At 48.0% G+C, this 12500-nt stretch overlaps 2 protein-coding genes across 5 annotated transcripts in view; one reads left to right on the top strand and one right to left on the bottom strand.

The window, feature by feature from the left end:
• The window catches only part of hapln2 (hyaluronan and proteoglycan link protein 2), a 19555-nt gene extending 13864 nt beyond the window's left edge, over positions 1 to 5691 (top strand). Inside the window, exons 1-6 of one of the 2 annotated variants that reach the window (XM_086217605.1) lie at positions 1 to 325; positions 540 to 634; positions 1103 to 1459; positions 1842 to 1958; positions 2035 to 2217; positions 2371 to 5690. The exon at positions 1 to 325 is cut by the window's left edge and continues 822 nt beyond it. In XM_086217605.1, coding sequence (XP_086073731.1) covers positions 562 to 634; positions 1103 to 1459; positions 1842 to 1958; positions 2035 to 2217; positions 2371 to 2648 — 1008 coding nt within the window. In that variant the 5' untranslated portion in view covers positions 1 to 325; positions 540 to 561 and the 3' untranslated portion in view covers positions 2649 to 5690. Of the gene's footprint in view, positions 326 to 539; positions 635 to 1102; positions 1460 to 1841; positions 1959 to 2034; positions 2218 to 2370 lie in introns of both variants that reach the window. The other variant, XM_086217604.1, reaches the window with a different exon arrangement.
• A 115-nt stretch (positions 5692 to 5806) lies between these two features.
• bcan (brevican) overlaps positions 5807 to 12500 on the bottom strand; it is a 24699-nt gene continuing 18005 nt past the window's right edge. For all 3 annotated transcript variants that reach the window (XM_086217597.1, XM_086217598.1, XM_086217599.1), the window contains exons 10-15: positions 12088 to 12192; positions 11844 to 12002; positions 9949 to 10031; positions 9518 to 9662; positions 8845 to 9027; positions 5807 to 7768 (exon numbers count right to left, since the gene is read on the bottom strand). In XM_086217597.1, the coding sequence (XP_086073723.1) occupies positions 7644 to 7768; positions 8845 to 9027; positions 9518 to 9662; positions 9949 to 10031; positions 11844 to 12002; positions 12088 to 12192 (800 nt within the window). In that variant the 3' untranslated portion in view covers positions 5807 to 7643. The remainder of the gene's footprint in view (positions 7769 to 8844; positions 9028 to 9517; positions 9663 to 9948; positions 10032 to 11843; positions 12003 to 12087; positions 12193 to 12500) is intronic.

Below are 12500 nucleotides of genomic sequence, written 5' to 3'. Positions count from 1 at the left end.
CCTGCCCTCCAGCTCGTTCCCACCAGTTAGGTTTGGTCCAGTAAAAATCTATGAGAGGAACTTGGAGGAAAACACAGAGATGGAGAGTTGTGGTCATTAACATCTGGAGCGGGGAGGACAACGCTGGTGTCTACACTCTGGTCACCACGGACGGGACCATATGACCAGAGGGAGGGGGGTGACAGAGAGAAAGGGCAGAGCCGCCTATGACAGCTGAACATTCAGGACAGACCAGCCAACATGGATCAGCTGAAGCTCCCTGAAGTTCTGAACCGTCCAGGAAGCCTCTTCAGCATGTAGAGTCTGCAGCTTCTCAACCTCACAGGTACCAACTGCTGCTCTCCTTTATTCACTTCGGCTCATTCAGACTTCAAAGAGCTGTTTAGGACTGGAACGTCCTCGTGTGCTAGGAGGGAGGAAGTCATGTTTGATGTTGTGAACTGCATCCAGTTTTACTGAAGGTCAAGAGGTTGTTATTGTGAGGGTCTCGCCTGGTTCAGCTCCAGAAACTGAGTCTGTTCTGGTCTTACAAATGACAGGAGCTGGAAGTATCCCGCCATCATGAGCTGGACTGTGGTTCTTCTAGTAACCGCGGGCTGCCTCTCGTGGTCATCAGCTATGTATAACAGAGCAGGTATGTTCATGACAGCATTAGGAATGAGTTCTTCTTCTCTGCCTCTAATGAATGAGTGACAGCGTGAACGTTCCTCACTGGTCAACACTCCAGCATTCGGGGGCCAGCCTCTCGGCTACACTTTCATCTGCACAGCTACCCAGAACTCTTGGGAGAAACTGGGATGTTCACCGGTTCCTTCTGATGGCTCATCGAGTCAACAGTGCACTCAAGTCTCATGACAGCACAGGCGTGAACGCACCTGAGACGCGCTGATTGTGATGCTGTCTGCCAAAACCCCCTTAGAGGTGCTCAGGACCCATTCTGACCTCCCTGAACCAGAGTGTGAATGTGTTTCAGCCCACTTACGAGTCTGTTAGCTGAATTATGTCATGGATGTGGTGGAAACTACTGGGGGGAGGGGTGCATGAAGTTGCCATGACAGAACCGGTGCCTGGGTGTCCTCATGACATTGTGTCTGACCCACAGACCCCAGGAAGCTTAAGTACCTCCTGGAGCCGCCCGTCTACGCTGAGGTCCTTGGCCTAAGAGGAGAAAACGCCACCCTGCCGTGTATTCTCAGAACCAAACCTGACCATTACAAAGTGAAATGGACTAAAGTGGAGACGGAACACGTGGGGCCGGAGAACATTATCTTGATATCAAACGCATATACCTTCAAGAAGTATGGCCACCTGGGGCCGCGGGCTTCCCTCCGGAGAGCTCACAGCATGGACGCCTCCCTGCTGCTACGCCACCTACAGCTGGACGACGGCGGCGCGTATCGCTGTGAGCTGGTCAACGGCATAGAGGACGAGAATGTTGTCATCAGTTTGAGGATTGAAGGTAAGGAGGAGCTCGGTGATGGAGGGAGGGATCATCCTGTACCTGCAGGACGGTGGAATTTTGTGGTTTTTGGGGTCAGCATCATCAGGGGTCCATCACGTGGTTCCTTCATTGTTTCATGTTCCAGACCTCCTTCTGAGGTGATTTTGATCAATAATGAGATTTTGTTGATACTTATTTTTGGATATTGTTTTTATTAACTTTTCTCACCAAACTGACTTTAGTTCCTTCATAAATGAGGGCCAGAGGCCTTGCGTAAACTGGCGGGAACACACTCGAGTAATTAAAGGAGTATAAAGTTATAACACGTGAAGCTGCAGACTTCTGACCTGTGGCTGGTGATCCCAGGCTTTGGTGAAGTGGAACAACATGTCTTTTCTAGGTGTGGTCTTCCCATATCAGAGTAACCGCGGACGCTACAAATTCAATTACCAGGAGGCCAAGGAGGCTTGTGCCGACCAGGACGGCACGATAGCCACATACAGCCAGCTCTACAGAGGTGAACCTGCATTCACAGCCAGCAGCGTCTGCTAGAACTCTGCAGAACTCTCTGACAATCCTGTTGTGTCCCGCAGCCTGGACCGAGGGTCTGGACTGGTGTAACGCCGGTTGGCTCCGGGATGGAACTGTTCATTACCCCATTATGTATCCTCGACCCCCCTGCGGAGGAGAACTGCTCCCTGGCATCCGCAGTTATGGACCAAAAGATAAGAATCTGGACCGCTTCGATGTGTTCTGTTTCACCTCCTTGTCTCCTGGTGAGTGAGGACTTGGCCTGACTGGCCAGTTCAACAGCACTTGTTGATTTTGTCAGATTACGTTTTAATCCTACAACAGTGGTGCATGGTCACAACGTTAGCTGCTGCCCGCCTCCCTGTACGTGATTCCAAACATCTTTCCTCCTCTCACAGGTTCTGTGTTCTACACACCAGGATCTTTCTCCTTCGAGCAGGCGGAACACGCGTGTGAACATCAAAGTGCTAAGCTGGCCTTGGTTGGTCAGCTCTACGCCGCCTGGCACTTCCGTGACTATGATCAATGTGACGGCGGATGGCTGAGGGATGGCAGCGTACGCTTCCCAATCAGTTCCCCTAGGGAGCGCTGTGGAGGCATCACCGAAGCAGGAGTTCGCTCTTTTGGGTTCCCTGACAAGACCAAGCATCTGTACGGAGCGTATTGCTATCGATAGCCGTTTATATGAATGAGTCTGTTTGATGAAGACATGAAAATGGCCCAGAATGAAGAGACCTCACATGTGAAGCTACAGACAATTACTGACAGGAGAAGTACCAGGTTCACACGTCCAGAGTCGCAGTCTAGTTAGTCCACGAGGGTTCCTCAGCCTGGCATCCTGAGCTGACAAGAATGGGTCCATCTGAAGCGCAGGGGTACTTCTGGTCTTTGTTTTCTCCCCCAGCTTGTTATTCTAACAGAAAATGTACTTGCAGCCATAAGCACCCGCAAGTGTGTTGGTCTGAATGAGGTGCGACGGTCCTCGGAATGTCGCCAACCAACAGAAACACTCAAAAATCAAAAGGCCTGGTTTGCTCACGCCACCTACGGAGGCCTGGAACGTGAGGGGTCGCTGTGTGCAGTTCCGTATCGTTCGTCTCTCAGGCGTTACTGTTATTTAGATCTACAAGGACGTTTCCATCACTTCAGGGAACGTTTAAGGGCACGTTCCTCCAACGGTGCTTAAGCAGGTGCCCCACATGGATAAAGAGGCAAAAGATTATAACTACAGGATCCTAGTAAAAATGTCTCAGAACGAGTGACTTGGTGTCATGAAATATTAAACAGGGTGATTATCTGGCCAGTTGTGGCAGCACACGGATATTTAAACTATAAGGTCGAGTTTGTGAAGTTAAGAAAAAAAATCAGAGTCGTGACACCGACTTCAGTCCACACAGCCACATGGCGGGAGCACTGATGGCCTGAATCCAGAATTACAAGTGTGAACCCGGTCAAAACCACTGTCAGACCAAACAACCGACCCATGAAGAGTCAGGATGTGGTCTGTTTCGAAGAGAGCCAACCAGGTGAGGAGATACTGGGATGTTCAGTGGGTGGGAAACAAATGCTGCAGCATGATTGGTTACTGCCCTCCTTCCTGTCTGGTGAACATATTTACAATAGTTCTTGACCACACTACTAAAAACCTCACTAAAATGCTCTTGTGGTGTTAGTTGGCTACGTCTCGTCTCAGTAAGCAGCGCCCCTGGTGGAAATAGCATGTATTTGCTCCTCAGGCCAAAACGCACTGCCTGGAGGAAAAAAGTGAAACTACAAATTTCAAGGGAAAACCCAGAATGACCCTGAGTACACGATGTTGGGTGCACCCTTCGACTGCTGTGGGTTCCAAAAGTACAGTTTTTAGGGTTTTAGAAGGGACAGTTTTGTATTTAAAAGTTCAAATGTGCCATTTATGAGGGCCAAAGTTGAAATTCCCACAAAATACAGTCAATTTTTATGCCATAATCATTAACAACCTGACTGAGCAGATGCAGAATATCTCAACTGTATGGACGGAGGAGATTCTCCCTCCATCAGCCACTCCTGGGAACTGCTGCTGGTTCTCCACCATGGAACAACACACGTTGTGCGATTTGAATGCCAACAATTACGGTTTACTTTTAATGGGAGAATTGTCAGAATGGAAGTCTGTCGACCTCGTTACCAGTGACAGAAAAGCAGAAGCAGATTAAACGTCATCTTGGATGACGATTAACTCAAGAACGTAAATAACAAAGTCAGATAACACAGGAACGATCTTACGACCCTAAATAAGTTCTCACTATTGAAACTCATTGTTCCACCACCAGATCCACCAGTAAACACCAGACTGGTGGATGGTGGAGGTTCAGTTCTACATCAGATCCACCAGTAAACACCAGACTGGTGGATGGTGGAGGTTCAGTTCTACATCAGATCCACCAGTAAACACCAGACTGGTGGATGGTGGAGGTTCAGTTCTACATCAGATCCACCAGTAAACACCAGACTGGTGGATGGTGGAGGTTCAGTTCTACATCAGATCCACCAGTAAACACCAGACTGGTGGATGGTGGAGGTTCAGTTCTACATCAGATCCACCAGTAAACACCAGACCGGTGGATGGTGGAGGTTCAGTTCTACATCAGATCCACCAGTAAACACCAGACCGGTGGATGTTGGAGTGGTGGAGTCTTAAAAACCTGGGTCGCTAACAAGAGTCTAGAGGAGCCTACAGAGGTCATTAAAGGTCATCAGAGGAAACACAAGAAGCCTGAAGCTTAGTGGTGGTGACCTTGAAGTCATGTGACCCTGGTGTAGCTCCTTCATAGCTAACATTAGCTTAGCACTGCTAACGTAGCATCCAGGCTTCCAGCATCATCAGAGGGTTCATTAGTGAAGATGATCTTGATGAACTAAACCTGGAAGATCATCAACTTTTGTTCACCAGAGCTGATTTACTGGTTCAATCACCACAATCACATAGAGCGATCCTATTGGCTGCTGGAGGAGGAGCCAGGAGATGACCACTTCCTGTCGGTGGAGGAACCAGGAGATGACCACTTCCTGTTGGACTACAAACGTACCTCGTCCCATAGATGCTAACTTCCTGTTGGACTACAAAATTACCTCATCCCTAACATGCTAACTTCCTGTTGGACTACAAAATTACCTTATCCACACTACGTTAAAACCTACTACAAAAACACCTCTTTCCTGTGGTGCTCTAACAGAATCTGCCAGTTTACCAGCAAATCATTCAGGTTTAGTTCAATTTTCTTGATTTATTTTTTTAAGTCATATTCACCTTTTAGGACACTGATTTGACAGTAAAGTCTGGGCTTGTATCTCGTCACCTCGTCACTGCATTTGTGTCGCCACTGTAAACTGTGTTCAGATTTGTAGGTCAACATAAAATAAAATTAGTTGAAGTAAATTGTTCTTTAGACCATATTTCATAAAAAAATGTATGATAGCCAAATGTGGCAGAAGTCAGAACTTATTCCTCATTTATACTTTTGTTGTTGCCAAATGTCAAATGTTTCTCCCCTTTTTAAATTTTACTAATCAATGTTGTTGACACATTTGTAAGTTATTTGTAACTCCTTTTCCCAACTTAATTTACCTTTTTTTCCCGAAACCATAAAAAATGTCATGAATGATTAGCAACTCTGGTGAAAGGTGATGATGTCCAGGAAATTATAAATTCACGTTGTTTGAAACAGACGCTGGTTGTACCTGCTGTTGTCTTTGGATCATGAAGTACTTTTGTAGTATCATGTCACTACCGCAGTACTGACCCCTGCACGGACCCTCAGGATCATGTTGGATATTCCACACCGACTCTTACAAACAAATGTTTAATGTTTTTTTTTCCCAGACATTTCAATCAACAGACGTGATGTCACAGATTCACTCTTCAGTAGAAAATGACACTTTGCTCATCCAAGCACAGAACCGACGTCCTCTGAATCATCTCTGCTCGTACATTTGTTTAGTACGAATTCATCGGATCAATGACACGTGACTGTCAGTCCACCTAAAATAACAACTAGAAAACACAATGACGTTTGCATTCGTTGCATCATGGAGGAGCTGTCAGTTTATTGGGGCTGTTGACAGAAATACAGTACAGTTCACACCACCGAGTGAAGGTGTCGGAGATAAAAAGCACCAGAGGATGATGGAGTTCATGTGCAGCGTTGACAGAGATCTGAATGTGTGTAGCATTTAGCAATCAGAATGAAGCTAAGCGGAAAGCACAAGTTACTCTAGATTTTGTTTGTTTGCTCACATAAAAGGACGGCGATGATGTTAGAGACGGAACTGTGTTAGTATTTAAATATTTCTGGTTATGTAACCCACCTCACAGATTTGGTTTAATTAGGATAAAGTACATTCACATGATTAAACGGCAGAAGGTCTTTCTCCTTCCATGTCCGCACGGTAACTAACCAAGTGGCATTTAAAGTCGAGCTGAAATGCGGCGGGCCTTCCTGACCCTGTTCAACACTGCCAGAGCTGGGAAACGTGCGAAAATCGGAGTCTTTGCATTTCAGGCTGAAATCCAATCCTTTTTTCTTCCTCTCAAACAAGATGTCAGCTGCTTTTACACCAGCATGTATCAAACAATTTCAGCCAATCAGACAGTGACATCCACCTGTCAATCATCTACAACTGCTGGCTTTGAGGCTCATGTCAGAACGCTACCTCTGGGGGCGGGGTTTCACACGGCTGCACACCAACACAACTCTGTTCTTCAGATTAAACTGGTGCATATTTGACGTGAACAATAGCTTTGCTGTCTCTGACGTCCTGTACTGGGAGTTTTACACCTCCTTGTTGCTAACCGCTAGCTGCACTGCTAGCAGCCGGACTAAGACTTCATTCCACCTCCAAGTCTGACAGCGGCCAGTTCAATGACGAGGAGTCCAGTACCAGGGTGGTTTTAAGGAGCTTCCTGATGGTCAGATAGCCCCTTTATCACAGCTAGTGGCTGGTAGACAGTTAGCTCAGTTAGATGTGCAGCTAATGCTATCAGTCCCATTTGCTGACTCCACCAGCAGGCGAGGGGGCCAGCAGGCACACCCGGCAAAACAACACCCCTGTTATAACCCCTGTTATTCCTGGACATCGAACTTGCCTGAATCCAGACTCATCGGTCGTACTGGGACATCATCGTCATTTCAGCCAGACTTTGAAAAATGATTGCAAGTGTGGCCACTCTGGGCTTCCATAGGTTTGACAGAGAGAAATCTGATTGAGTTTTTTTAAACAGCACATTTAAATAAACAGTGGGCCAGGGGGGAGGAAGGATTTGGTAAACTGAACTCGTGTTGGCAAAAGAGAACAAAGGCAGTCGATGAACCGAATTTGTGATTTGAACTTGTGTCTGCCTGTCACTGTGTCTTGAGAAACTCAGTTCCAGATTCATTTCTGCTGACGGAACCAGCAACGCATCTCTGTTTTTTTCAGGCGGCCAAACATCTAAACTCTCCCCGAGTTCAAAGAACTTCTTATGCTTGCAGCCAATTCTACGAAACTTAAAAAAACTATTAGAACTACAGTACTGAGCTCAGAGAACCGTCAGGAGAGAGATTACTTCAATACGACAAGTTAGTTCTACTCAGTTCAACTAGAGGAAGAAAAACCCCGGCTTCAGAGTGACAAGAAAAGTGGAGAAAGGACGGCCTCAGACGTTCCACCTGAAGTCCCAGAACCATGCCGATGCTTTCTCTGTGACCTGGACCGTGACCCCAGTGGCCTCCTCGCGCTGGGAAGGAGTTGACGTGACCGAGGTTTCTTCCACTGACTGAGCTAAAGACGGAGACAAACAGAAACGTTCACACTCTGCTCACAGCACAGAGGAGCGGCGGGTCTCTGGTGGTCGGACAGCGGCGGCGAGCTCCTCTCAACACAACTCACAATGTTATCTGACTTTAGAAAACCTGAACTAACCCTTGAAGCTGGAGCAGTTTCAGCTCTGGTTTGCTGTCACATGAGCTCACTTGTCACCGCGTGAGATTCCACATAATCGCCACTCCGACGCCTGGCTTGTTTACACAGAACTAAAGGATGTCGGCCCAGCAGGTGAATTTACGGACACTTTATCATGTATTGTACAAAAATTTAAAAAACAAGGGACCAATGATAAATCAGCCAGCCTGTTAGGGCTTATTTCCATTGGCTCACTTCTGCTCGAGTTGGGTCGGTACAGCTCAGTACAGGTGCGTTTCCACCAGCACCGGTACCACGTCAGCGTGGGTGGACTCACCGGCTGAGAGTTCCTCGGCGTAATTCTGTGCGACACAACAACAACAATGGAGGACATGGAGGCGGCGTGATGCCTGCTGCTCGTCAGGGTTTTGCTTAAACTGGAAGTGAGGGGGGACAGACAGACGAGGCTTCCAGTGGTGAAACAGAACCCCCAAGAAAAGAACCAGGATTCCACCGGGGCCAGGATGATAGGAAGTAGACCACGTGACGGGTAAGTTACCCAACCAGCACCCCACCATGCGTTTACCTCACGTTAGTCCCCGCTCGGCTTGCTTGGAACCCCAGCAGAGCAGGGACCAAAATGGTAATGGTCAGTACTGTGTTGGGGCCACCGGGCCAAACCGACCCGACCAGAGCCAAAGTGAGCCGGTGGAAACACGCCCTTAGTGTCAGCAACATGGTAAGAAGACGTGTTTGCACACTTGAAGTCGTGACATGCTGACCTCTGAACTGTTGGCAGGACTTTTCCCATCCTGCAGCAGTTCTGATCAATTCTAAATGAATTTTTGTCACATGACAGCATCTGGTTCATCCTGTTTATTATTTAGAGCCAATAATTTCACTTCATATCTTACATAAATTCCTCATTGTGTCTGCTCGGCTAACTGTGGTCTTACCTGCCACGCAGGTAATCAGAGGCTCCTCCCATCGGCCGTCGGGCAGGCAACTGATGACAGGATTCAGTTTCTGCACGAAACTCTCCTGGCAGTAGTACCGCACCTTAGTGTTGGTCTCGTAGCGCAACCGCTTCTTACCAAACAACTTAGCGTTGGGGATCTCGGGGGGGTCGCCACAGAACGCTGGTCACAGGCAGAAGAAGAAGAAAGAGGCTGAAGCACGAGAACGATGTCGGCGAGCAAACCATGACTCAAGTAGAATGAACAGGACTTCTCCATGTCTATGACAACTTAGGTGACGTAACTCACAGCACAAACTCTGCTCATTCAGATCATCCTCAGAGTAAAACCACCAATAAGATCGGTGAATTCTAGCTTCATGCTCGTGACGCTGTTTGGACTCTACCTTTTACCTGGGAATGCACCTGAACCGCAGCGTCATCTTTGACCACGTGTTTGCAAATTAAAGTGCAAACTGATAAATGGCTTGTTTTCTGACTGGAGTTCTGCTACAAGCAGTGGCTCTGACGTGGTGTAACCAGGTTTGAACACGTATGTGGCCTTTGTGTGTCCAGATGATTCTATTTGTATCACAGATCAGTGAATCTGGGCCAACTGGTCCTTTCTCTGTTGGTGTCATCAGTGACCCGGAGCTGAGATGAACTGAACTCACTGACGCCCTTCTTGCAGGTGTAGGAAAGGTGGTAGTTGCACGGTACGTCACTCCAGCGGCCGCTGTCGTGCCACACCATCACGGCGCAGTCCTCACCAGACAGGAAGTAGCTGTCGGGCTGACCTCTGTACCAGTTCTCATAGAGCTGACGGAGTCGAGCAGGAGAGGACAGAGTCACATGAAGAACAAAAACCTGTATTATTCAGTGCCACGGTTAGGACTCCAAATCTGTGCCGGCTGTTAGTCCCGGACTGAAATACTGGACACGCCTCCTTATTACATATGAATATTCTTTTTGATGTTTTGCTACTCCATCCGAGAGAAGAGGACATCTTAGATGATCTCTTCTTGTACTGACCGCTTCGAGCTGAAGCTGCCAAACACTGAGAGTCTCAGCAGGTCACAGAGGCAAGGACGTTAACTATAGTCACCAGAGGGTTCCCGTCCGACCAGCGGAAGTCTCCCTCGATGGTTCTGTCATTCAGCCCGATCCACTGATATTCCCGGTATTTCTCTAAAATAAATTTGAGAAAAATAAAATTAGAGCAAGTGAACTCATTTCATCACAGTGAATGTAAGCGAGGAGAAGAACAGTCGGTCTGGTCAACCTGTTCTGTTACGGGGGGCAAACAAGGAGAGAATGTTGATCTTTCTTGCCTCCAGAGATGCTTTTTCCAACAATGATCAAATCTGATCTCAAAAGGCCCAGAAAAGCAAGAAGAAATACGCGGAGTCCCAATGCGATCCAACCAGCGGTTCTCCACCCTGCACCAAACTGAGGTCTTGGACTTTTTCTTTCTAAGCGGGACCTAAAAAAGCCACAACCAGCCGCCGGCTGGGTATCATGGAGTTCTGAGGAGTTGAGGTTTGTTGCTTCCAGGGTTACAAGAAGTCATAACCAGGATAAATATTCTGATATTTTGTTCCACTTTCTGTCTAACCGCCTTGGTGCAGAAAGTATTTTCACAGAGGTTTGAGTGGATGAGGCTTTTAACTTGGAAGTCCTGCCCCTGAAGCCCTTCAGATGAATGCGCCCGCTACTCTCGCTCGCCAAGAAGGAGAACTATCAGTCTACACGCTCCCTGGTCACGGCCCGCAGAGACCAAAGACAACCAACAGAGGAATGACAGATAACAATCTCATCGCCTTGTTGCCAGACAAAATACCAACTTCAAAACATTTCCACAGTAAAAGTGGAGACATCAAAGTCCTTGTTGAGTCTTGTTTGCTCAACTTTGAGACACAAGTTGGTTCAAACACATTCGACACTGCCGGTCGGTGATGTCCGAGGCGTCCAGCACAGAACCCTGATCATGAACCTTTCCTCTTCACCTCATCACCAAGAAGGTGACAGTGTTTGTCGTGATGCTGGTCGCTCAGCAGTTTATCCCAAATCCATCCATCGATCGTCATCCTCCGCTTATTCCTACATTAAGGGTCGCGGGGGGTGGAGCCTATCCCAGCGTCTACGGGCGAGAGGCGGGGTTCACCCTGGACAGGTCGCCAGTCCATCACAGGACCAACACACAGAGACGAACAACCATTCACACTCACACCTATGGTCAATTTAGAGAATCAATCAGCCTCGTCCCCTCTTGATGTCTTTGGACGGTGGGAGGAAGCTGGAGTACCAGAGAGAACCCAGCAGGAACAGGGAGAACATGGAGACTCACCCAGAAAGACCCTCTGTCCGAGCCGGGACTCGAACCCGGAACCTTCTTGCTGTGAGGCCACAGTGAGGACCACTGCACCACCGTGCAGCCTTATCCCAAATCTCATGAACTGATTTCTTTTGTCTCGGTGGGAGGACGGAACACGAGTCCAGGAGGAACCCACCGGTTGTGAGAGCACATCTGACAAAAGCGGCAGATGCGGGACTTTTCTTATCACATTTTTCGAGGCTTGTTTGTTTGCAGGAGCTCTCAACAACAAATGGATTTAAATCAAATTTGGTAGAAAGAGATCATTTTACAAGGAAGAAGTGACAAAGGTGAGAGGTGATCTGGCTCCGTCTGTAGATCCTGAAGGTCGGTCGAGGGCGCTGTTGGCCGGATGTAGCTAGCTTGTGCTCCACCTCCTCCAGAGGGGTGAGGGTTTTACCCACAAACCAAGTAAAGGAGAAAGTTTTCACAAAAACTGCTCGGCTGATTTTCATGAGACCCGGTGGAACGTAGGCAAGGACACGCAGAAACAGAGTTGCTTTGGGGGCAGGTCTCTCCGTCCTCTCAGATTTCCCTTCTTGTTGCGGTTCTTCTTAAGGCTGTAAAAACCCAAACTAAAAAAACACAACAAATGAATACAACCATTCTGTTGAGGCGTCTGTTACCGTTGATGTAGTCCTGCTCCTCGGGGGTCATGAGCGATACGAGATGGCCGCCGTTCATCCGACAGTGCTGCTCCGCCGCCTCCCAACTCTGACGCTTCGTAAAGTGACGGTAACAGAAGCTTTGGAACTTCTCCCAGTCAGGCTCGCACGCTTCCGGGTCTGCAGGAGAGAGTTGACAAGGTCCGCTGACTGTTTTCAAGTATGATTGTAGTGACGTGAAAACTCAAAGTGATCAACGCTGAACCTGTCTGGCAGAAGTCTCCTCGGTATCCAGGGAGGCACAAGCACCTGGTCGGTTCTCCGTCCACACACGTGCCTCCGTTCAAACACGGATTGTCCAGGCAGGAGTCTGCAGCAGTGAGAAGATGTCGGAACTGACTGGAACAGCTTATAAGCGCACGCGTGTGTGTGTGTGTGTGTGTGTGTGTGTGTGTGTGTGTGTGTGTGTGTGTGTGTGTGTGTGCGTGTGTGTGTGTGTGGAGAGCTGTGACATGCTGTTTCAGCTCTTGCAGGCAGATTTGTTCATTTCTGAACAATCCTGTCAATCAGGCTCTTGAGAGTTTCGACTGTCTGTTCCAGTGAAAATGGCACATTCATGTCTGCAGGAATTGTCAGTATTCATGAATTTCTTTCAAACAGCATTTTTGTCCTAAAGAA

This window comes from Aulostomus chinensis, chromosome 11 (genome assembly GCF_037954235.1).
Source record: "Aulostomus chinensis isolate RoL2024-O1b breed Wild chromosome 11, RoL_Achi_v1.0, whole genome shotgun sequence".
Taxonomy (NCBI): domain Eukaryota; kingdom Metazoa; phylum Chordata; class Actinopteri; order Syngnathiformes; family Aulostomidae; genus Aulostomus; species Aulostomus chinensis.
This window is presented reverse-complemented; position numbering and strand designations above follow the sequence as displayed.